Genomic DNA, 25,845 nt, shown 5'->3' with positions numbered 1-25,845 from the left:
CTGTGGGAACCCTGCGGTGTGGTGGAAAGGGCAGAGGCTGGAGGAGAGGGGGATGATAAAGAAAGAGGAAGAATGTAAACGAGTGGAGCGCAGACTTACTAAGAGTCTTTGCCGCAGGGTTGGAGGGGACTGTGAGGGTGGGGGGCACAGAGGGGGCAGCCGGCCCTGATTTGACGGCAGACTGCCGTTTGCTCGGGTCAAGAGTGACCCTGGGGGAGGAAGGCAGACAGAGAAAGAGAGAAAGGGAGGAAGGGAAGGAAGGAAGGGAGGGAGGAAACACAGGGAAGAGAGGGATAGATAGAGACAGTTTCAACATTAGAGCATTTCGTATTGTTAGAAGTTTATTAGAGAAAGTGTGTGATCTGTTCAGTTATATTCTGAAGGTGACTCCTCAAGGTCTTTCAACATGGAGTCGGCTGCAGCTTACAGTGCAGTTTACTTACAATCCTCTCTATGAGCCAGAACAGGCTCCTCCCACCTGATCCCTGCTTTAGGATGTGAACATATGCTCTTATAGACTTCTGTTTGGAGGGACACAGGCCTCCGGTGCGCATTTATTACTGTTCAAAAGTTTGGGGTTTTGTAAGGATGCATTAAATTGAACAAACCAAACAAACAAAAAAAAACATTAATAATGCTTTTAAAATATATATATATATTTAAATTAAATGGTGTATCATCATTTCCAGAAAAATATTAAGCAGTACTTTACTAAATTAGCATATTAGCATAATTTCTGTAGGATCATGTGACACTGAAGACTGGAGTAATGATGCTGAAAATTCAGCTTTACAGCTTTAAAATATATGTTCAAATTGAGAAGTGTCATTTTAAATTGTCAAGTTTTCACTGTAATTCTGATCAAATAAATGTGTCTTGGTAAGCATAAGAGACTTTTCAAAAACAAAACAAATCTTACAGACCCCAAACTTTTGATGTATATGTATTAATGTATCTGGTGAAGAACAGCAGTACCCATAAATCTGAAGAGATCCAACAATCGGAGATGAACCAAATCGCTATTGCCAGAGAAACTAATTTAGCTCAGCCTCCCATATTTCTGTCTCCTTACACTCTCAACCTACTTGAACAAATATTTTGCAACACCCTTCAAATATATTGTATTTTATACTCAGCATTATTGACTTACAAACTGCATTAGATCAATACTTCAAAAATCTGTGTACTTAATTATTAAGATTTCTGGAAAAAGATAAAGGTACAAGACTAAGTTTTTATATTGTGACTGGTGGTTGATTTTAGAACTCTTTATTAAATAATTTATTGAAATGCCTATAAAAGGGAAAACGCATCCAAATCCAAGGCCACTTGGGTGATCACTGGTCATCACTAACTTCTATAACCAGCACTGGCTTCTAACACCAGAAAACCTCCTTATGGACATTACCAATTTTTTTTGTGTTTGCAGGGACAAACTGTTCCTGTCTCTGGCCCTAAAAGTGGACTTAGAACTCAGGTCACACTACTCAAGCTCTTTTCACCTAATAATAATAATAATTATAATAATAATAAACATTACATTTAATTAAATACATTTAATTGATAGTACAACCAGCTCTGTTGTAATTTCTTCACTTTGCCACACCATCAAAAGGCCTTCCAATTCAACCATCAAATTCATTTCACAAGATTTTAAAACTACACTATGTAACTTTTAGCTCAAAATGAACAAAATTTAAATGAGTCAATACATTAATCTTTCTTCCGAAACGTGTTTTTGTCTTCCCCTGATTCATTATGGTAAGCCTATTATGAGTGTTTATATTTTAGACCTGTCGGGATGCTTTTCGGGAGGGATTTGTGTACATGCGTCCCTCACCCGTGCGTGTCTCGTCATATCCGTAAATATAGAAAAGTTGCTCTGGCCACTTTGTGTATGGTGTGGGAGTGACATAGGTTAGTTGTTACAAAGAGCGAGAAAGGTTGACATGGAGCAGCTAAATCTCAAATCTCCGGGAATCACCTGTTTTTAAATAAAACGACAAACAGTGGAGAATCTGTTGGCAAAAAGAGAACGAAACAAAGCTTGTAATAAAACAAGAATCAACATTAGCTTGGCTTTTCGGAGATGGCGAGAATTGTGGGATTTGAAATGTTGTTAAACCTACGAGGAGATGCTGTTTTTATTGCTCAACGGGTGAGTAAGGAATTTTATTGAACAGATAAATTGCCATATGTAGCTCTACCACAGTTCATTTTAAAACATTATCTATTGTGAAGGGTCATTATGGTTGTTGTAGCGCTGTGTTGGGATTTATTTTCAAGGAAGTACCATCTGTTAATGGATAAAGCTACAGTAACGTCTTCAGCTAGTGAGCTTGAGATCCTTTCCATCTATAGTTATATATCTTAAGGCCAGTAGTGAATGTTTTATGAGCAGTAGGATCATCTCTCTCTCTCTTTTTTTAGTTTTCACATAAAGGCATTTTTAACTATTCCTAACTACTAAATAATCTATTAATTCCACAACAGGAATAAATTACATTTTAAAACATTTATATAAATTTGGTTTAAAATGTAATTTTCCTATTGTGGCACAGCTGAATTTTTCAGCATCATTACACCATAAAAATACCCAAATAAATCTCACTGATCCCAACTTTTCGAACATTAGTGCAAATCAATCCCTGTTCTGAAAAAAAAAAAAAAAAAAAAAAAGCTGTCTTTTTTGTCTAGGAATCATACAGAGCTACTGAATCTGATCTCTCAACACACCGTCCAGCTGAGAATGTACCAAAGCCTTTGTGGAATCAGTTGAATAATTTAAATGAAGTGTTTTTTATAATGTCAGATTAAGTTATTCACATTGTTTTGCACAATCAGCTTGTGTCATGCAAACATTTTGATTAGTAGCAATCAGTTAAAGAGCGGTAGATTGATTTGATTCGGCCACACTAGGATGCAGGCAGTGTTTTAAAGCATGCTGTAATCAACCACTGAGAGAGCATTAAACTCCAAATCACTGCAATCAAATCTCTATGGGTTAGTGCGTCAGCCCCTGGACTCTTCTCATTACGTTAAAGACAGATTTACACCCCATGAACTCAATGGCCTACCTTTTGGAAAACCTGAATGACATATTTCTACAACACAAGAATGAAAAAAAAAAAAAAAAAAGGATAGACATTACATAGATGGACAAAATTAAACCATTTCTAATGACCCCTTAGAAAAAAAATACAAATAAAAGCAGAGAGAGGTCAGGAAACAGGAAGGAAAAGTCAAGCCTAAATTGAACGAATGGCATTGGCACTGTAAGAAATGATGCGTTTGTGAACGATCGTTTACCTGCGAGTGAGTTTGGAGGTCAGCTTGGTGAGCAGGTTGTTGGCGTTTCCGCGGCTGCGAGGCTGCGTAGGCGAGGCGGGTGGGCCGTTGTAGGTGGCCGTGCGACGATCTCTCAGCTGTCCGTGGAAGGTGCTGCGGCTTGCGGAGCCTCGTGGGAATCGGGTTTTATCGGGTGTGGCAGCAGTGCTGATGCTGTGAGTGGAGGCACCAGGGTCGCGTGAGCCAGGAGACAAAGACTCACTACAGACAGAGACAATATCAGTCTTGGTTTCTTGAATTCAATCGTGCAAAGCACCAGCAACAGTTTGGACAACAATGATAAAATACACCTTGAATGCACTTTAAGGTGCAGTAAGCGATTTCTGAGAAATATTTTTGAAAGTGGATTGGACTGAGCACCACAACACACTTGTAGCCAATCAGCAGTAGGGGGTGTGTACACTCATGTGGGGGGAGGAGAGAAAGTGAGCAAGAGGGAGATTTGAAGAAAGACTGTAGAAAGAGAGATGGCTGAGAGACATTGCAAAAGGTCACAGGAATATCACTGGAAAAGCAGGGTTACGATCATGCAGGAGCTTTAGCAGGCCTAAGCAGGAAGGCCTGGAAACGGAAGCCAGGGCAGTGTTGTTTCTGCTCCATAACGTGAGTAACATTGGTTTTGTAGTTTCACAGAACCAAGATATGCTGTTGTTGTAATGTTAGCAACAGTAACAGGACAGGTTTGAGTGTCATTGTTCGTCTGGAGATGGTGACTGACAACCAACTCTTGCTTGAATATGCGTACTATACGTACTCTTGTTTACTGTATTTTTTGCAAAGCATTTGCAATAAATGCTTTGCTTCAGCTGTGATAAAGAGACATCTATTCTTGCATAGTGTGTTCGTGCATTTTGTTATTGGGCTGTGTAATACCTACAAGCTTTAACTGAATGTGTAATATTTACCAACTCAGACCTATATGCAATATTTTTTAGGCTTGGTGGAATATTCATGTTTTAAATGGTTAATTAACTTAAGGTACTGATGTATTCGATGTAGTTCTGTGCAAAAGTTACAATTAAGTTAGGTTAAACCTGCCAATGTATGCATTTTATTAGGTTTGCTGGTGATTTACACTGTATGTATGTATGTTTATTTCTTCAAAGGTTTTTCACCTACATAGCTTAATGCTATAATAAATAAATGAATGGAAATAATTCACAAGGCCTAATCGTTGAGTGGAATCCAGTTTACATCTTCAAATAGTGAGAACCTGCCTTTTTCAAGTGTGGGAAAGCACAGAGTTAAGACGAGACACTTGACAGTGTGTTTGTTTGGGTTGATTTCAAATATCAACAGTGTTTCTCAGAAATCGCTTTCTGCACCTTTAATCGGCTGTGGATAAAAGTAGCAAATTGCATAAAAGTGTGTTAAATATTAGGTACTGTACATCACTCAGGACACAGTAGGGGCAGCCTGTACCTGTTCTCTTTCCCGTTAGGAATGACAGCAAGGCGGTCTGTGTTGTTTCTCTCACTGCACACGTATGTGTTTCTCCTTGACATGCCTCCCGATCCGGAGTTATTCTGTGTGACATCAAAAAAACGGAAGAGTAATGCTCTATTACATCATGAGAAATGTATGTACAATACTGCTCAAAAGTTTGGGATAAGATTTTTTGGTAACACTTTATTTAACAGTGTCCTTGTTACACATGATACATGTAATTTCTATAAAAATGACTATAAACTATTCATAATTACATGCAAATAACCCTAAACCAAATCTAATTATAACCCTATAGTAGGTACATGACGTGGTTAATTACTATTATAACTTAAATGTATAATTAAACTGTAACATGGACACCTTAAAATAAAGTATAACCGATTTTTTTTTTTTTTTTGAGACATTGCAAGGATGCATTTATTTGATTTGAAACTACAGTAAAAACAGTAATATTGTGAAATTCATAATGACAGAAAAAGCTAGGGTGAACTTACATTAGGTGTGATGGAGTTGCCTCTCTTCCGGTCAGGTACGTCTGTTTTGTTTGGGTTGTTGGCGTTACCCTGGAGTGGGCTGGGGGGGCTGTGAGTGGGGGCCTTGCGTGCTGTGACTCCACCTTCCTGTTTGACATCACTGTCGGCTGTGACAGGAACAGTCCTCTTGGAGTTACTCAACGCCGAGTTAGCGACCACACCAACTGTGAAGGAGAAAGACAGTAAATGAGAGAGAGAAACATTTGAGGGCTTTTCTCTGCAAATCCTCAAGCATATGGATTAAAGCACCTCTATTATGCTATTTTAAAGGTTCCTGATTTTGTTTTGGAGGTCTCCTGCAATAGATTTACATGCATCCAAGGTCAAAAAACACTTAATTTTTTCATAATATACATTGCAGCATCACCTCCTTTCTCACGGTGTCTGATTAAAGGATTCAGTCTCTCTAAACCCCTCCTTTCCGAGAACTCTGACCAATCAGAGTCTACTCTGCTCTTTTTGGTCAGATGGCCCAGTCTGTTGCGATTGGCTTACAGCGTGTCGGAAACTAAATGCCCATTACCATATCTGTTATTCAGCCCTAGAGACTTCCTCAGCACTTGAAACAAAGTGATATGAACAGTAACGATGGTGTCGGTTTTACCATATAAATTCGAGCCTGAGTCCTCATTCCTTAGAAACTCATGCAAAATGGATTTGCTTTCACAGCACAGAAAACAGCGTATGCTGAGAGTATGCAAAGAGAAAGTCACCTTGGTCACTATGGCGTCTGGATTTTCTGGATTCACTGGAGGAGACGCTTCTCTGGACCTTCAGGTGAGATGGTGATTGGCCGTTCATCTCACTGGTTGGCCTGGTCTTGGCCACGGAGAGATTACTATTGGAGCTGGAGTCACTGACCTCCTACACACAAAAACAGCAAGTCACACTTGTACTATGGTCCATAAACTCCGTTATAAGGAACTTCTCTTCATTAGCAGCTCACCTCATTGGTCTTCCTGCCCAGCAGTAAGTATATGGCTGTGACCTCGTCATAGTTCATTTTGGACAAAGACTCCTGGATCTTCTCTCTGGAGAAGCCCATGCCCACTATCACATCTGGAGAATGACACACACAAAAAATACAGACCAGTTTAATGCCAAATTTACACAGCAAAGGTGGCACAGAAGTGTTTCTGAAATGTAATATAGCCATCTTTACAAAGACTGTTTAATGCTGCTCAGAGGTGGCATGAATGCATTTACACAGCAAATATAACTGTACTAGGGGCTGAAGTGGGTCAGAGCAGACATAATTTAAACAAAATTGAGCATGCACAGAGCAACCCCAACCCAGCTGTGTAAAGATGCCTTTAGAGTCTACTTTTAGTTTTAGAACTTTACACAATACATTTTTTAGTGTTTGCTAAGGCAAGCTTTAGATATTAATAAATGATTCCTAAGTATGAGCAATAATTATAGAAATGTAATAATACTTAACGTAAACCCCCTAAGCATGTTTAAACCTGAGCACACAAGTGATCCCACACCATTTGTGCTAAAACATGAAAGAGGGGTGATATCTACCAAAGGAGACTCTAATTGAAGACTACCATATTCAACTCTTTTAGAGATTGAGGATAATTAAATATTTAAAATTTTAGCATAATCATATCACACATCACCCCCTCAGTTGTTATACACACTATAAACCAGTAGGTTGATATACAGAGATAAATCCAGTTTATTTGTAAGAATGTATGAGTCATCCGTTCCACCTACATGTGCTAACAATACACAGATCTGTCCAATAGCCAACCATTCACTGTTACTTAATAAAGAACAAGCTGTACCTCCTGTTTTAACTGAAAAATATATTTATTAGGTAATGATAGGGGGAAATTCGTTTTTATTTAAATTTAAGAAATTCATACTTTTATTCAGCAATGACACACTGAATTTGACCTAAAGTAACAGACATTTATAAATGTTACACAAAATTGACATTTGGAGGGGATTATCACAGTTTCCACACAACTATTAAGCAGCACAACCATTTTTAACATTGCTAATATTTATAAATGTTTCTTGAGCAGCAAAACAGCATATTAAAATGATTCCTGAAGGATCATGTGACACTGAAGAATAAATGACATTAAAAATGTATTAATGAAAAGTTATTTTAAACTGTAATACTACTTCATATATTACTAATATATATTAAGGTTTTCTTTTATTTGATCAAATAAATGATTTGGTGGGCATAAGCATAAATATAAATCTTACTGGCGCCAAACTTTTGAACGGTAGGTATCTGCAGGGTTTAAAAAAAATAAAAATGTAAGGCTTTTTAAGACTTCCCCAAATAAAATTAAGACCATATGGGAGGTGTAGGGCAATGTTTTTGGAAACATCCTAAACTGTAAAAAAAACAAAACAATTTTTTTATAAATGATTATAGTTATATTCCAATGGTTAACATCACTGCGTGTATGTTGCATAAACATATGGGTCCATTTTTGCTGTGGGGTGAATCAAAATGCAAATTCACTCTCTGACAGTAGGTGGCACTTATGGAACAGCAAAAGCATAACAGATACCCTGTTAAACCCTGTAATACAAAGCAGCTGCACTTACAAGAATGGAGAATTTCTCTGAAATGACGAGTTTGCCAGTGATATATACACAAGGATATACATATTAAGACATATCACGAATATATGAATCTTCTGTCTCCAAATTTAAGATCTCTTAAGATGATAATTAAGACTTAATGACCCACAGGCACTCCACTGGCACTCTGGGTAGTGTTTACTATTTTTTTTTAACATTTGAAGTAAAAAAACCAAAAAAACATTAACTAATGCAAAATAAACAATTGGACAGTAGTATATTTATGAATGAACATTTAACCTAGATTCATAAATGCTGCAAAATTAATAATAAAAAAGTGCTGCTCATTGTCATGATACGTAATGCATTAACTAATGCTAATTTTACACTCCTGTTCTGCGTGTACATATGACAGCATCACTATATTAATTATAATAACTGAGGTATAACAAGAACTACCCTGAACCTTACCCTAGAACTAACCTTAACCCATATTGTCCATTTCATTACCATATATTACTCGGTGCTTTCTTGGGTAACATACTGTAAAAGTAAGTGCAACCACTAATATTAATAAACTGAATCTTATTGTTAGGTGTCAATTATTTAAGCAAAAAGGAAATCTAAAATGCTATGGCAGCTCAACGATAATGTATAAAAGACATTGAACAAGTTATAAATTGAAGAGACAAATAATTAAACACTATTTTAACTTAAACAGAACACAACAAGAACTAAAGGAAATGGTCAGGATGCTCAGGACTGAGTTTCCAAAAGGGCATCCATATGTTGAGGCACTGGGTATAGTGAATGAAGGGCCAGTCGGATGTTGTGTGATGGAGAGCTCTCTCTATTAATGCATGTTCCAGATTGAAACAAGATGGAAATATATATTTCATGAGCCTGAATTAAGCCTCTTCCTCTCTCAGATTTGACTTTTAATGGGCTCATGGGAATCCATACGCTGGTTGACTTAAGGGCTTTCTTTCAAAGAACCAAAGCTTCCCGTTTCACCTCCTCTCCACACACACACACACAAAAGGACCGCTGAGGGCTGCCAAGCTCCAGCATGCTCCTCTCAACGTGAGGCTTCACTCAAAATGGGGGCGGAAGGCTAGAAAAGACCAGTCACCATCTAATTCTGGCTTCCACATTCAAGTGTTCTTGTTCCGGCAGTTTCCTCAGTAAGCAACCAGGTGTGTGCTCATGTGTGTGGTTAGGCTGACAGGCGTATGTGCGGAACAGCAGATCGATTGCAGATAAGCGTGCAAGGGCTCTGGTGCACCGCACTGCCTCGTGCTCCTGCAAGCTAAACTCTAGTACTTGGAGTCATGTGATCATATCACATTGCTACATGAGGAGATCCTCGCTGTGATAGAGCGGGAGAGGGAGGAGTAGACATCAGAGACGTCGATAGATGAGGGAGCCAGCTGCTGGGTATTACGCAATAGCCCTCATATCACTGTCTCTGGATGTTTTCTCTCAAGTGTTGTGATAAGAGAGTGGATGTAAATATAAATCTCCCTCAACCTGCTCTAAGGGCAGCTCAAAAGTTGACTACGCAAAAATGCTTTCCGCTGTCTTTCTTGCATGCAAATGAACACTGAAATGGTAGTTTCAGCCTCAGACGTCACTAGGGTTGGGCATCGTTTTGATTTGAACGATTCTGATTCCGATTCCGATTCTTCATTTCGATTTCGGTTCTTTTCGATTCTCGATTCCGATTCTTTGAGGGGTGGAGTCAAAACCTGTCACAGGCTCATTTCACACTTCACAGAGGAAAATTTTATTTTGATTTAGTTTTAGTTTTGGGAGCTGCAGCCCACGTGGGAGAAAATTAGGAATGCCTCTGCACCAGACCAAAAAACAGATTTATGCAGAACTTGCACCCTGGTCTGGACTCTCTGGACATAACTAACTCAATGTATAAAAGCTCACTTTAAAACACCATTGATTTGTATCATATTCCGGTCGTGGTTTAAAAAAGTAAAAAAAAAAAGATGTTGAAATATGTTATATTTAGCATTTTATATGCAGCTAATAGCTACCTTGCTTAGCACGTATACTATAAACATTCTCTATTCATTTAAAAAAAATACCTCATATCACGTTGGTCCACGAGATGATTGACAGCTGTACAGCGTATGAGAGAGCGCTGATATCATAAACTGACGCGAATCATTTTACAAACATGTGATGATAAATCATTATTTCTCCAAATATGCGCACCATTGGATTAAGAGCCCTGGCGGATGCTGTTTATTGTATGTATGTAAACACAAATAAACCGGAGGAGACGTGAATGACGCTTTATGAGTGATGATTTCAATTCAAAATAACAAACATTACAGATTAATTATTTTGCACTCGATCCTGGCAACGTTACTAACGTTGGTCGCGCAGGGTTGCCAGTGGACCAGCGCTCAGAGACAGTGGACATATGTCGAACACGCTACACTCCTTGTAAATTTTGTACACCATGCAGGCGTAACGTTAGGTGTTTAGTCATATTTGTAGTGCATCCGCCCGTGCAAGAAATAAGTTTGTCACATGTGTTGCACTCTGCCGACCCGGGCTTTTTTAAGGTGAAATAAAGCCACACTTTTGAGCGCCGCTTACCGTGCTCCATGCCTGCAACAGAACAAGCGGTTTCAAATCCAGTGGCCACTATGGAAACCACAACTTGCGCGTTTGGAACCGATGATCGGAATCGAAAACAAATTTTCTAAACGATTCCAATGGCATCGTTATTTTTTAAACGGTTCCCAGTTGGAACCGGTTCTCGATGCCCAACCCTAGACGTCACGCCCACGGACCGTTGGCTGAACATCTCATGCATAAGGCACACAAAAGTGGAAACACCTCAGGATGTTCAAAGTCGTCATCTGATTGGTTGAATTCTACAGGATTTCCAGGAGATGTGTCTGCTGTGTTCTTTAACTGTCTGCCTTGAAACAAAGCAGCTGTGATGCCAAACCCCCTCATTGATGAAGAAAGACGTTGTGTTTACAACTATGTCAATGAGCGCTTCTCAGGATCAACCAAACGCTGAATTTTTTTAAAAGTATGTGAAATTCGTGGCACCATTGTTGCAGTAAACTTGCACAACATTCTTGAATGAATAATTTATTAGTAGCATGCCGGTCTGTTGTCATACTCATAGGGACATCAACTTCGCATTTTCACGACCCTAAATGTGACGTGGAACAAAACAAACTGTGATTGGTCGCTTTGCATGTCAGTCAGACATTGGGCGGTCCTTCATCAAAGAAAGCTACAATGGAGTCCACACCTTGCTACTGGCTACACGAGACTATTGAAATGGTGGCAAAAGAACTAATTACACAGAGGTTTCCTCTTACCTATTCTCTTCTGGTCGGAAATGTCGGCTTCTGGCTCAAGGAAGGGTTTGAGCTCATCATCCTCAAAGCCAGCATTGATCCAGCGTTCCTTCATGATTTGCTGAAGGAGAAAGTTCAGAAACAATCATCTCCAGACTCACTGCAGTGACTGACAGTCACCATTTCTTGGGCGGGCCGATAAAAATGTATAACATGCTATTTTTCAAACCTTGGTATTCAGTATATCTAGATATGGGAAACACTTTACAATAAGGTTTCATTTGTTAACACAAGTTAACTACATTAATTAACATGGACTATGAATGAACAATACTTCTACAGCATTTATTTATCTTAGTTAAAGTTAATTTCAACATTTACTAATACATTATTAAAATCAAAAGTTGTATTTGTTACCATTAATGCACTGTGAAATAACATAAACAATGAACAGTTGTATTTAACTAATGTTAACAAAGATGTATAAATACTGTACCAAATGTATTTGTCATTGTTATTTAATGTTAGTTAATACATTATCCTTATTGAGCCTTTTTTGTAAAGTGTTACCTAGATATGAATACATTTGCTCTGAAATGCATTAAAAGGGTGATTTTTTACAGAGGAATGATCCTTGCGACCAAACCAGTTACATTACAAATGTTTAAAATCATCAGAATAATATTTATTTAAATTTACACTACTGTTCTAAAGTTTAGGGTTGGTAAGTTTTGTTTTTAAAGAATTTCAAAAAAGTCTCTAATTTTATTTATAAATTATTTATAATATCATTATAAATGTCTTCACTGTCACCTTTGATGAATTTAAATGCATCCTCGTTGAATTTTTTTATTTATTTTTTAAATTACTGATCTAAGATTTTTGAACAGTAATGTAAATATTAAAAAGAGTATTTTTTTTATTCAGAGGAACCATAAGTTCGACCAAAACACAAAGGACATTGCAGCCAATTAGATTTCAAATGTTTAAAGTAAAATACAGTAAAAATGTATTTAATTATTATTATCTTTTTTTAAGAATATTTCAGCATTTTATTTATATGCACCACTATAACAATACATGTTATTAACAGATAAATTCACTAAGACATATTTTTTGAGCAATTATACAAATTATTTAAAGTTATTAATGCATGATGTTGCTTAATAATATATATATATATATATATATATATATATAATAAATAGTAATACATAGTGAACAGTCAATATATTGCTCAGCCCTTTCTTCAGTACAAATCAGGCATTAATTATGAAAAATCTCTGACATGCTATTAAGGATAAAAAAGGAGGTACGGCCAACCAAAAAAAAGGTGGAAAGGAAACAGACTAACCTCTAACGTTCCTCTCTTCGATGGGTTTAGAACCAAGAACCTCTTGAGAAGATTCTCACAATCAGTGGACATGTAAAAAGGGATCCTATATTTACCACGTAACACACGTTCACGCAGTTCCTGTGTAATAAACAGCAGTAAGTATACAGTGATGTACACACACACACACACATATATAGACATTGATAAAGGGAGGTTAAAACCTTGAGATTCTGTCCATCGAAGGGCAGGGAGCCGCTGACCAGCGTGTAGAGTATGACCCCCAAACTCCACACATCTACCTCCGGCCCGTCATACTTCTTACCCTGAAAGAGCTCGGGGGCAGCGTAAGGGGGGCTGCCACAGAACGTGTCTAGTTTATTCCCCACCATGAACTCGTTACTGAAGCCGAAATCAGCTATCTTAATGTTCATATCAGCATCTAGCAGCAGGTTTTCAGCCTGGGGAAAAAAACACAGGGGTAAGCTAGAAGAAGGGGGGGAAAAGAGAGACTCCAAAAGGCATAAGAAAAGTGAAATTAGTTTTGAGAATAATTTTCTGAAGATGCTACTTGGTTTGATAATTGATAATTCATCTTCCAATGAAATGTCATTTCTAATTATTGTTTAGGTGTCCGAATACATTTCGGAGCCACTGAAGAATCCTTTTCGTCTTTTGTTTGTAAGTTCTTACTCCTATACACTTTAATACAATCACGTCACATCTCGTCATATGCACAAAAACATGAGAAGAAACAACAACTGCTTACCTTCAAGTCTCGGTGCACAATGTGTTTTTGGTGACAATACTGCACAGCTGACACAATCTGTACAAAACAATAAATAAATCAGATCATCTGTCTGGAGTTTGGAGAAAAAAAATCAGCATTGGAAAAAAATGATCAGGATTAGGGTCATCAAATAGTCTATTCAATCAATTGCATTGCCTTTAAATGGTATTTTATAACTTTATTAAAACATTATTTTTATTATGATTTTCACGGTGTGCTTATTAAAGCAATAAGCCCCGCGAAGCCGTGATTTACAGTGAATTTAGAGCATCTAAGGGGCGTTGCTAAAAAAAAACATAGCTATTCTAAATTCACTGTAAAACACATCTTCAAGGGGCTTATTGCTTTTATAAAACGGTTACTCCATAAAAATATTCATTTTAATATTTATTTTATTCATAAAATAAACACCAGCAACAAAAAAATATAACGTTATAACACAGTTATTCCTCCGCCAAGCAATGTAGTTCCAAAGAGGTTGCCAAGCAACACATTAATAATAATAAATAATTCACAAACGGCAGTTGCGCAGTAATACTAATTTAATCACAGGTGTATGTTTGTTGAGTAATTTACAACGGCTTTGAACGCGGCTCAACCAATCAGAATCAAGGACCGGAACTATCCATTTTATAAAACATGGCGATTTACAGTTTTTGTCCATTTTGTTATGTTTTTAAGTTTTTGTCCATCCAATTGCACTATATGGACTCACAGAGAAAATTTCTGTTTATGTTCCACAGCAGAAAGTTAGTCATAAACATCTGAGACGGCATGAGGGTGAATTTCTTTTTCTTTTTTTATCCCTTTAAAGTAAGTGATTCGTCAGTATGATTTTCTGTCATGTGGGTCAATGAATGAGTGAATGACGAATGATTCAACTATTACATGCATTTTATTTTATTATAAACTACAGTTCAAAAGTTTGGGGTGAGTAAGATTTTTTTTAAATAAATTACTTTTATTCAGAAAGGGCATGTTAAATTAATCAAATGTGACACTGAAAAAGATACACTACAAAAGATTTCCATTTCAAATTAAAGCAGTTTTTTTATATTCAACAAAAAAGCAGAGTTTCCACAAAAATATTAAGCAGCACAACTGTCCTGAACATTGATGATAATAAATGTTTCTTGAGTAGAAAACCAGCATCTTAGAACGATTTCTAAAGGATCATGTGACACTGCAGAAATTTCAGCTTTTAAATCAAAGGAATACATTAAATTTCAAAATGTATTTAAACAGAAGAGTCGTTTTTAATTGTAGCAATATTTCACAGTATTACTGTTTCTTATTCAAATAATGAATGAGCATAAGAATGCCAAACAAAATATTTATTATATATAATTTTTATTGAAAAATAAAACCATTTTAATTAACTTTCTCTGTGCGCTAATAAACTTTGATTTGTGCTAATGAGCTTTTTTAGGCCACTAGCGCCAATGATAACACCCCCGGAAAACTAAGTGCACAGCCTGCACCCTGACCTAACTTTTGCACTGGTAAAACCGTAACTACTTTAGCCATTGATCACTTAATATAAAAAAAAATATTGTGGAAACTTTGACGTTCGCATCCAATCAGACCGTCGTCATGCATAGATATTTCTAAACAAATGTCAGGAAAAGAACATTGGTCCAGACCAGGCTTGTCATGGGTTGTCTACTCGGATTAATAGCTTTTTCCAAAATTCAATGGTTTGCATTGATTGACTCTTTATTTTTCACAGAATTGGCCATGCTCAACCATGCTGATAATGACTAACCATTCTGTCCCCAGTTAAAGTATTACACAACACACTGAAAAGCAACAAATACACTCCAAGTGCAGATAATATGACACAGTTGAGCGTAATATTACTTCAACTATGATGTCAGTGTCTTCAGTCCTTCCACATTTCAGTGCAGTGACATAGAGTAACCTCACATTCTTCAACATACTTGTGTCAAAGGGCACTTGTAAGATTTAATGTAATAACAGTCAACGATATGCATGTGCCTAGTGGGCTGATGAGACTCATTTAAACTCACACCGAGTAGCAAACCAATCAGATGTGTTTGCCTAACATGTTGAAAGAAAACAGTAAGAGAACTGCACCTGTCTAAATTTAGCTCTGGCCTCTTTCTCTTTCATCCTCCCATGAGCCACCAGGTAGTCAAACACCTCACCTGCACGACACAGAGCAGAGAGGTCAAAGATAAGACCAAGAGTGGACAAGAACACAAAATTAAACTCTCTGTCTCTCACACACACACACACAAATACACTTACCTCCGCTGGCATACTCCATCACAAGAAACAGTGTCTTCTCAGTCTCTATCACCTCAAACAGTTTGACTATAAAGAAAGTTACAGAGAAGAGAGAAAGTTACAGAGAAAGTTTCTTTCAGGTCAAATCAGGCACAAATCTTGATATCTCCAAGACTTGTTAAGAAGAACGACAGGTTCATCTGATCCCGAGTAGACATTTATTAGGGGGGTGTTCCCATATGTGTTTAAAAACAACTTGGCTATGTAGGCTATGTCCACACTAGTGCGTTTTCGCATTATGGTGCTTTAAAATGCAGTTCTGTCTCCATTTTATCATTTACACGGTCGTGGAGGCTGGTCTGTTATTGTCGTCTTCAGGTAGTGTGTTCAGGAAGAATACGCAATGATCCAGAAGACCCAATCAGGGAATGAATGTGGGCAGCCACACCTTCGGTTTCAAAAGTCTCTGTTTTGGTCCGTCTACACCGAAACTCAACCCGGGTGTTTTCAAACTAAAATGAGGTCTGCAGCGTTTCCAAAAGGGTGGAAAACTCCGGAGTAGTGTGGACACCAGGCGTAACCGTAGCAAAAGTTATGCGTTTGAATAAAATGAAAATGCACTAGTGCAACCTATTTAACCTCAGTCTTACAAAATCCCATTCTCAAAAAAAAGTTGTCTCTGTGTATTTGGCTGAAATATATATTATATACATTTTTATACGCACACGCACACACACAGTTCATTTTTTCATGCAAGTCAACATCATCCCTGGTTTGGAGTGAAATTCTGTGTTATTAAACTGTAGAAGGGAGTGTTTAGGAAACCTTAATGCAAAATGACAAATATTTAATAACTACTGTTATTTTATATAAAGTCAAAAAGAAAAAATTACCATGAAATTGACATATACCATGCTAAGTTTTAGTACCATCTAAACAATGTTGTTACTTTTAACTAAAACTATTAAATCTCTTTCATTAATGACTATAAATATTAAATGAATATTCTTTTCAAATGTTGCCTTGGCAAAAGTTTTAAAACGAAAATTACTAAAACGAAAACTGAAATTAAAAAAAGCTAAAAATATGACAACCACATAACAAAATTACTGAAACTTAAACACTGAAAATATAAACAAAATAATACAAAATATATTATATAAATAATACTAAACTACTGTGATGTAAAGAAAGGAATATGAATATGGCAATCACTTGGTATACATCAAACTACTGTGATATTATCAACTGTTCTTGTCGCTGTTCCATAATAACACCACAATCGTTTTTGTAAGAGCGGTTTTACTGCCTCGCTCTCATGAGCTTTATTTTCCTATCTCTTTGGAAGTCATTTCTTATTTATAAATACTCCTCTGCACATTTAAAAGAAGGTTCCGCTTCATCCCATTTTGTTTAACGTCTGTCGGTCGTGAAGCACCACGAAGCTCTCTCATGCTGTACCACCGACAGTGTGTCTAAATATAGGCTAGTGAAACATAAAGCCCCTCTCTGTGTGAAGACATGACGACGTGTCTGGCTCTGCTAAACATTATGCTGTTTGCAAACAGGAACTAACAACAAATGTGGAAGAATCAATTAAACTAAATGAGAGGAACAGTATCTAAGCCTCTACTTATGGAGGTGGTGGGGGTGTGTGTGTGTGTGTGTGTGTGTGTGTGTGTGTGTGTGTGTGTGTGTGTGTGTGTGTGTGTGTGTGTGTGCAAATAAACACACTTACCAATATTTGGGTGGTTTAAATTCTTCATGATTGTGACTTCTCTGGAAAGCTGTTGAAGAGAAGAATAATTAAAATGTAAACAACATGTCACATTGTATTGTTAAACAAAAGCTTTGTGCCATCTTTCAGCATTAACATGGAACAGGAAGCTAAATACAGCTGGACTGTGTCATTGTCATAGTGAACAGAGTGCTTGCTTTTCAGTGGAAACTAGCGTTAAGTGCTATTCATTATTGATCCCTAAAAAAAAAGGCTGAATCCTCCCCTCTCAATGGAATAGAAGTGTCATGCATCTTTAATAGCGCTATAGTAGGCAGACTGTGTTCCTGAGCTGTTAGCATGTTCTGCTTTCCACGTCCTGCTCTCACAAGTGCAGCTGTAGCTTCTGAGAGGGTGCGAGAGACGCAGTGCGATTTCTGGACCACAGGGAAACACTTTCGGTACAGCATAAACCCAATCCAATTCTCACTACACTACAATCTGAGTTATACCACTCATGGGCCACTGCAGAACTCATATACAATAAAAACATGTTCATTTCGATACAAACTCAGCAAGAGATTTCCTCCCTCAGATACTGGCTAGCCTGGGATTTCTTTTAAGGCAAGAATCCACTTGTGAATACAGTAAATATTAACGAATAGATATCACCATAATTCCCCAGTTGAGTACATTAAAGGGGACCTATAATGCAAAATTCACTTTTACTTAGTTTGAACATAAATGTGTGTCGGCAGTGTACACAACCACCTTTAATAGTAAAAATCCACCCTTTACTCTTTTTACATTGCCCTTAAATTATAAACAGTGTCTCAAAATAAGCCATTCACTTTTCCTATTCATTGTGTTTTTTGTCACAATGTAACAAGCCCCACCCATGACTGGTGATGGAATCTGTCCTGTTAGCTTAGATCCTCCCCTGAGTGAGCTATACCCACACTAGACCATGGCTGCATTCGTAGTCACATATCCTAATTCACAGTACTCGTAAAAGAGTAGGCAAAAAGTACCCGGATGACCTACTACTTCTGCCGAGATTCTGAAGTGCGCATACGATGGACACTTTACTATCCCATGAGGCCACGGGAGAGGATTTGTGAATGGCAGGGAAGTGACGTAACTGACATTGGTAGGTCACATGATAATGGCAGCATGGCGAATGAAATACACACTAACAATTTTTTAGCGGCCGTGAAGTAATTACTTGTTCAAAATAAGTACCAACTCAAGACAAGAGTATGCGCTTTTGGACGCAGCCCATGTTTATCTCCTAGCTAAAGCCTACCAGTGTCAGTTACGTCACTTCACTTGCGCTAGTTTTCCATTGCTTTACTTTTTAAATGTGCTAGACGGACTTGTTTGACCATTGCGCTCGCATCCTTTAAGGCGGCCGCACACCGGACGCGCAGCTCAGCGCCGCGCCGCGCCACGTCTAGGACAACTCTCACCTGAAAATCCGATCAGCAATTTTCTGATTTCTGAAAATAAATATAAAACTAAATGTATATTGCAGCACAGGGTGAAGTCCGTATTTACATTAACTACGATTTGAGACACATAAATGTAAATTTAATATAAAACTATGTAAATGGCGCTCTGTGGCGCAGCAGGATTTTGAACACGGTCCTGAGCCGCCGCGGACAGACGCCGAAAGGTGTGTGTACTCTCATAGAGAATAATGTGTTCGAATTTAAAAGACGTGGCGCTGCGCGGCGCGCCGCCGAGCTGCGCATCCGGTGTGCGACCCCCTTTACTGTGTCTCGCACAGGAAACGGTATTATAAAAACGAAGCACACAAGGTAAAAGAAGAACATCTTGTGTTTTACACAGCCCGTGTCTTGCATTTTTAGACGCAAAGACGTGTAGTGTGCGAATGGGAGAAACTCTTCCCCGTCTAATGCGTTTAGAAAATAATGGAAAGGCAGCACAGTGGAATGCAAAAACGTATTCTGTGGATACATTTGCATTCTTGTTTCTCCTGTTTTGTTGTTGCCAGAGTATCGGTGGCACATGCTGTAGGCTCCGCCCTCTTCTGGAAAGGTGGGCGGGGAGCAGCTGCATCTCATTTGCATTTAAAGACACACACAAAGGAACTGCGTGTTTTTGCTTGCACCCAAAGAGGGGCATTTTGGGCAGGGTATAATAAATTATCTGAAACTCAGTTCACAGACACATTCTGGGACACCCAAGACTTTTTCTTAAGGACACCTATTCCTATTCCACCTATTCCATTTGAAATATACGAATGAGGCATTAAATAGGCACAAGTTTGTATACATTTGCAGAACAGAATTCAGGATCAAATTCTGGTTTGGTTTAGTTGGCATATTACAGTTGAAGGACTAGTTCATCCTCGAAAGACAAGTACGTTTTTTTTATGGTATCTGAGAGATTTCTGTCCCTCCATTGAAAGCCTATTCACCCAAAACTATGCTTCACAACGTATATAATGATCGTAAAATAAATCCATATGATAGAAACAGAAGTTTGAAAGTCTTCTGAAGAGACACAATTACTTAATATAATTAAGTGATTTAATTTAAGCTTTTATTGTCACAAATGTGAACTCACCTGTACAGAGACATTTGAAATGGGAATCATTTCCAGTTCCTTAATCAAAAATAATAATAATAATAATAATAAATTAGTTCATTCATTTTGAGTTTGACATGATGAAAGTAATGACTTGATTCAGAAAGTAAGACAAGAGCCTGATTTAAACATCTCTCATGAGACTGATTCACTAGTCCTTCTGGTTTGTTAAAAATCATTAGTTTATGAATCAGACTACAATGGTCGTGCTGTATGATTGTTGTTGCATCCAATCCAAAATGTATTTATTTATAGTTTTTGTTGGTGTCCAATTTTTTACAACTTACATTAAAAAATACACTATAGATTTAGCAATACTGAATTAATATATAACAGTGTCATAGAGCATTTTAAGATTGTGTCTGGGCCAAATAAGTGGAAGAATACAGACATTAGGACTAGTTCACACAAAAAAAAGTGTCATATTTACTCACACACAAGAACCAATGAAGTTTGAAGTTCGCCAATCAAGTATGTTTGTGCATGCGCTTACCATATCTGATGTGCTCCGTATGTGCATTGATCAATGTTTTTATGTGAATAAAAGTCTAAATTAAATCTGTTCATCATATCATCCATATGAATGGAGTGGTTAAGTCCAAATTTTCTGAAGAGACTCGATCGCTTTATATGATGAACAGACTGAATTTAGGCTTTTATTCACATAAACATTCACATCAGCTTTTATTCACATTAAACATTGATCAGCAAATGTACAGATGACAAAAATTTGGTAAACAGAAGTTTTCAAGCTTGCGTGATTGATGTGCAAGAACCAATGAGGTTCATTCTCATGTGTTATACAGCATGTTTGAGAATCCTCAAGAATCAAATGAGGTTTGTTCTCGCACGTCAAGCAAAGATGGTTGAGCTCCATGCATGTTCGCTGATCAATGCTTATATGTATATAAAGGCCTAAATTAAATCTGTTCATCATATAAAGCAAAATGTGTCTCTTCAGAAGACTTGGATTAAACCGCTTGATTCATTTGGATTTCTTTTGTGAGCTCTTTATGAATGTTATGAACCAAAGTTTTGAGTGAATAGACTTTTAATGGAGGGACAGAAATCCCTTAGAATTCATTAAAAATTACTTAATTTGTCTTTCGAAGATGAACAAAAGTCTTATGGGTTTGGATTTTGAACAACAGGAGAGCGATGGAGGAAATGATAACAGATTTTTCATTTTTGGGTGAACTAACCTTTCAAAGGTTTTTACAGTGATGATTTTTTATCTCTCTTTTTTATCACATAAATAAGAAACTAATCAACGGTCAAAAAAAAAAGTTTAGGAATAAATTGTTATAAATCAGGTGAATTATATCTGAACAAGCCCCTCTCAAAAAATCTTCAGAATACAGATAGGAACAATAAAGATTAATCATAAAGAATTGTCTCAGTACTATCAGTTGGGTGAAACACAGAGGCCAGAGAAAAGACTGTGTTTCTATTGATTTATAACACATGACTCAAATGATGCCATCCTGCCCTCTCGTTTGTCATTAGACAGTGGCACTTTCAAAATGTCTGAATCAATCAACTCCTTGATGAAAAGACATTCAGATCTGTGGCTTGTGATAAGAACAATGCTTTCTTAAATTTCAGATAAAATAATTATGGTAACACTTTACAATGAGGTTTCATTAGTTAACTACTTTAGTTAACATGAACTAAGAATGAACAGTACTTCTGTTTTACAGCATCCATTAATCTTAGTTGTTAATTTCAATATTTACTAATTCATTATTAAAATCGAACGTTATTTTTGTTAACATTAGTTAATGCACTGTGAACTAACATGACAACAATGAACGCCAGTATTTTTATGTTGGTTAATACGTTTACTAATGAACCTTATTGTAAAATGCTACCAGAATTATGAAAAGGGGGATAAAAAGGACAATATCTAATCAGTTACACAATTCATTTTTTCATAACTTTGCGTTCACATCATTGTTTACATCATTTATTCCAGGTTTAATTGATTTAATATCAGATTTATATTTTCCACATGATTGTCTCTCTTTTTCTTAAGATTTTCTTTGGTCTCTCTCAGCTCTCACACTCTCCCTCCCTTTGGTGCACCATCTTAACGCCTCTGTGATGACTAAAAAACACCAGTCCACAGCAGAACATCTCACTTCAGTCGAGGAACCAGACCGAGTGTGGAGCTCAGACGCCCACGGGCAATTACACAACCTCCGACTCACAACAACACACATGCACAATCATGAGGACACGTGTCAGAGTAACGAAACTAATTTATAAAAACATCACCGCATGCATCACTGCTTCAACGGCAAAAGAAATGAAGACAAACAGACTACAACAGAAATAAAGGACACATACTTTCACGCTATTCAGAAAAGTGTTGTTATTGTTAACTAATGGTGCATTCAAGTCCTCCTGGGAAGTTCGTATTTGCGTATTTCGAGATTCTCTTAATTTACTACACAAAAATACAGCAAGGTTTTTAAACTACGTCTAGAAAATGAAAAACAAAGAATATGTATCAACTTTGCATACACACAAAATAAATTTAAATAGAAGAGAAATATTGGACTTTCTTCAACAACCATTTGCCTGTATGGTTCAGAGTTGTAATGCCATATTTTAAAAAGTATAAAAGTTTTTACTTTTACAGAAGCTACACTACCAGAATCGCTATGATTACATTATTTGATTAAAAAATAAAGAACTGTATTATTGTGAAATATTACTACAATTTAAAATACATTTTCTAATTTAATATATTTTAAAATGTAATTTATTCCTGTGATGCAAAGTTGAATAGTCAGCATCATTACTCCAGTCTTCAGTATCACATGATTCCTTCAGAAATCATTCATTAATCATTAACATTATCATGTTGAAAACAGCTGTAAATTTGTGAAAACCCTGATGCTTTTTTTCAGGATTCTTTGATGAAAAGAATGCTTTGAAATTTTAAATAGAAATCGTTTATAGCATTTTAAAAGTCCATTTTGATCAGTTTAACGCATCCTTGCTGAATAAAAGTATTAATTTTAAAAGAGAAAAATCTTACTGACACCAAACTTTTGATCTGTAGCGTACATTACCTCAAATTTCATATATATATATATAAAAAAAAAATATAAAAAAAACACACATCATTGTTACAACACGCACCATAGAGGATTAGAGCAAAAACATAAAAAGAGCCAAAGCGACGGCCTGGTTGTGTCGGTCTGTCATTATTGCGGTGCGTGAGTCACAGTCGTGTGTTGGCTGAGGACCAGCAGGCCACAGAGAGAGGATATACTCTGAATCCCAATCAATGGTCGCTGTGGAAAAACTAATGGTGGCTGCGACGAGCAGATTCCAGCTAAAATTAGAGACGCGGCTCGGCTTGTGTATCTCTGAGCGAGCACTGATTAGCATTATCATTTGAATTCTTCTGATCATCCCATTCCCACATCTCCCTCCAGCCTTTCATTTCACATTTATCACTCGTACTGTATGTACATCTTCTACTCCTCTCATTCAGACTGTCATCAGGCTGTTTGTGTCTGTGCCTGTTGTCCAGTCTTTATCTTCCATCTCATACCATTTTGAGGTCCCTCCAGTCTGTCACTTCACTGTCAGCCCACCAAAATGTCCATCTGTCCTTCCCCCTCATATCCTCTTCCTCCTCCCTTCATCTTGGCTGTTGTGAAGACTGATTATGAACTCCAAACTGTTCACCACCATAACACTGCCCTAACCAGGCGCAACAGCATAAAGCAACAAGCAATATAAGTTGATTGTTTTTTATTTCTGTGCCATTGCACTGGGTAATTCCATTTAAACTACTATCCCAGAGTACCTACTAAAGGAGCATCATTTAGGCACAGTCACATTTACCATTGCTCTGCAAATTTTCACACACAAAATCCAGTAATTTCAATATGAATCCACATGGTTGGGAATTTCCAGAGAGGATGAAAAGATCCACGCAGATTTGGCAACGGGTTCAGTTGACCATGCCAATTTGCTGCATTGACCAACAGACCACAGTGACTTTTGTGTGAGCACTGAGCAGCAGTGCCTCATACAATTGAGCTTTTTCAAAATTTCGCAAATGTGAACACATCATTAAAGAGACATTTGAAATGGGAACATTTTCAGTTCCTTAATTAAACATAATATTAATAATAATTCAGTTAATTCATTTTGAGTTTGACATGATGAAAGTGATGACTTGCGACTCAGAAAGAAGACAAGAGGCACTACAAACTATTCCGTGAGTCAAACTGATTCACTAGTCCTTCTGGTTTGTTAAAAATCATAAGAATCTTCAGTTTATGAATCAGACTACAATGGTCGTGCTGTATGATTATTGTTGCATGCAATCCACCAGAGCAATCCAAAATGTATTAATTTATGTTTTTGTTGGGGTCCAAAAACTTACTTTAAAGGTGCATTGTGCAAGTCTCTGAGTTTTTGCAGAACTATGCCCCCTCTGGCGGCAAGCGAAACTGCAGCCAGAAGTGTGCACGCTCACGGACAAAAGTTTTCTTTTTTTTATCTTACGTGGAGTTTGCGTTGGTGTTTGAAATGAACTACAAGCCGGTCTCTTAGAATCCATCTTCTACGGAGAATGGCGGCGAATACACAAACCTGCCAGACAGCCAGGTGAGCGTGCCGTGAACGCGCATGACGTCACGCCCAGTCTAAAATTCCGGCCCGAATCCCTCTTATTTATTTTACTTTACAGGATTATAGAGACAATCTCAGTGATCAGAGAAGGGCTCATTCAGCCCATCAGGCAATTGTTTAAGCATGTATGGGTTAGAAAACGGGTATTTTTAACATGAAAAAGTTGCTTAATGCACCTTTAAAAACTGTGGCACTTTAGATTTAGCAATACTGAATGAATCTATAACAGTGTCACAAAGCATTTTAAGATTGTGTCTAAGCCAAATAAGTGGAAGAATACAGATATTACAGAAATAGTTCACCACAAAATAAATATTCTGTCATCATTTACTCACACACTCCAATCAAGTATGTTTGTGCTTGCGTTTACCATATTTTATGTGCTCCATGTACTCTGTATGTGCATTGATAAATGTTTATATGTGAATAAAGTCCAAATTAAATCTGTTCATCATCTCATCCATATGAATGGATTGATTGAAAAGAGACTCGATTGCTTTATATGATGAACAGACTGAATTTAGGCTTTTATTCACATTGAAACATTCACATCAGTTGTGGTAAATGGAAACTCAAGCATGTTCGCTTGACGTGTGAGAACCAATGAGGTTCGTTCTCGTGAGTCAAGCAAGTACGGTTGAGCTTCTGTTTACGTTCGCTGATCAATGTTTAAATGTGAATAAAGCCCTAAATTAAATCTGTTCATCATATAAAGCGATCGAGTCTTCAGAAATATTGGACTAAACCGCTCAGTTCATATGGATTAGTCTTACGATCTCTTTATGAACTTTGTGAACCGTCAAAGTTGCAGTTGCGTAGCCGTCAATGGAGAGACAGAAAGCTCTCAGATTTCATCAAAAAAGATCTTCATTTGTGTTCCGAATACGAGTTTGGAACGACATGAAGGTGAGTAAATGATTTTTGGATGAACTAACGCTTTAATGGAACAAAATGTCTTAACATACAGAACACAAGTTGCCCATGCTATATTAATTGCAAATCACAGCATTTGCTCGCTCCACATTCCCACACAGCTTTGTACATATTTAGAAATAAACCTTTCCAAACACAAGGTTGCAAATGCACAAGTGTGGAAGTGTGTTTTCAGTCGAGAGCGGCTTGAGTGGCGGCGCAGCCTGCAGTAGGTGGGCAGAGTATTGCAGCACAGCTGGTGTACTTCAGTACTTGTGCTCAAGAGTGCGAAGGTTACTGCTAGAGGAGCTTCTGTTTGAATAGACTCCTCATGATGATGGGTGACT

The 25,845-nt window shown here is 37.3% G+C and overlaps 1 protein-coding gene across 6 annotated transcripts in view; it reads right to left on the bottom strand.

The window, feature by feature from the left end:
* The window catches only part of mark3a (MAP/microtubule affinity-regulating kinase 3a), a 35,234-nt gene that overhangs the window by 5,600 nt on the left and 3,789 nt on the right, over positions 1-25,845 (bottom strand). For 2 of the 6 annotated variants that reach the window (XM_082153563.1, XM_082153565.1), the window contains exons 4-17: positions 17,336-17,384; positions 15,619-15,684; positions 15,445-15,515; positions 13,327-13,383; positions 12,782-13,018; positions 12,579-12,698; positions 11,246-11,345; positions 6,277-6,389; positions 6,044-6,194; positions 5,292-5,494; positions 4,771-4,874; positions 3,310-3,549; positions 3,078-3,104; positions 100-209 (exon numbers count right to left, since the gene is read on the bottom strand). In XM_082153563.1, the coding sequence (XP_082009689.1) occupies positions 100-209; positions 3,078-3,104; positions 3,310-3,549; positions 4,771-4,874; positions 5,292-5,494; positions 6,044-6,194; positions 6,277-6,389; positions 11,246-11,345; positions 12,579-12,698; positions 12,782-13,018; positions 13,327-13,383; positions 15,445-15,515; positions 15,619-15,684; positions 17,336-17,384 (1,648 nt within the window). The remainder of the gene's footprint in view (positions 1-99; positions 210-3,077; positions 3,105-3,309; positions 3,550-4,770; positions 4,875-5,291; positions 5,495-6,043; positions 6,195-6,276; positions 6,390-11,245; positions 11,346-12,578; positions 12,699-12,781; positions 13,019-13,326; positions 13,384-15,444; positions 15,516-15,618; positions 15,685-17,335; positions 17,385-25,845) is intronic. The other 4 variants (XM_082153564.1, XM_082153566.1, XM_082153561.1 and 1 more) reach the window with 3 other exon arrangements.

This window comes from Leuciscus leuciscus, assembly GCF_965113295.1.
Source record: "Leuciscus leuciscus genome assembly, chromosome: 22".
Taxonomy (NCBI): Eukaryota; Metazoa; Chordata; class Actinopteri; order Cypriniformes; family Leuciscidae; genus Leuciscus; species Leuciscus leuciscus.
Note: the sequence above shows the minus strand (reverse complement) of the source record. Positions and strands in the feature narration are given on the sequence as shown.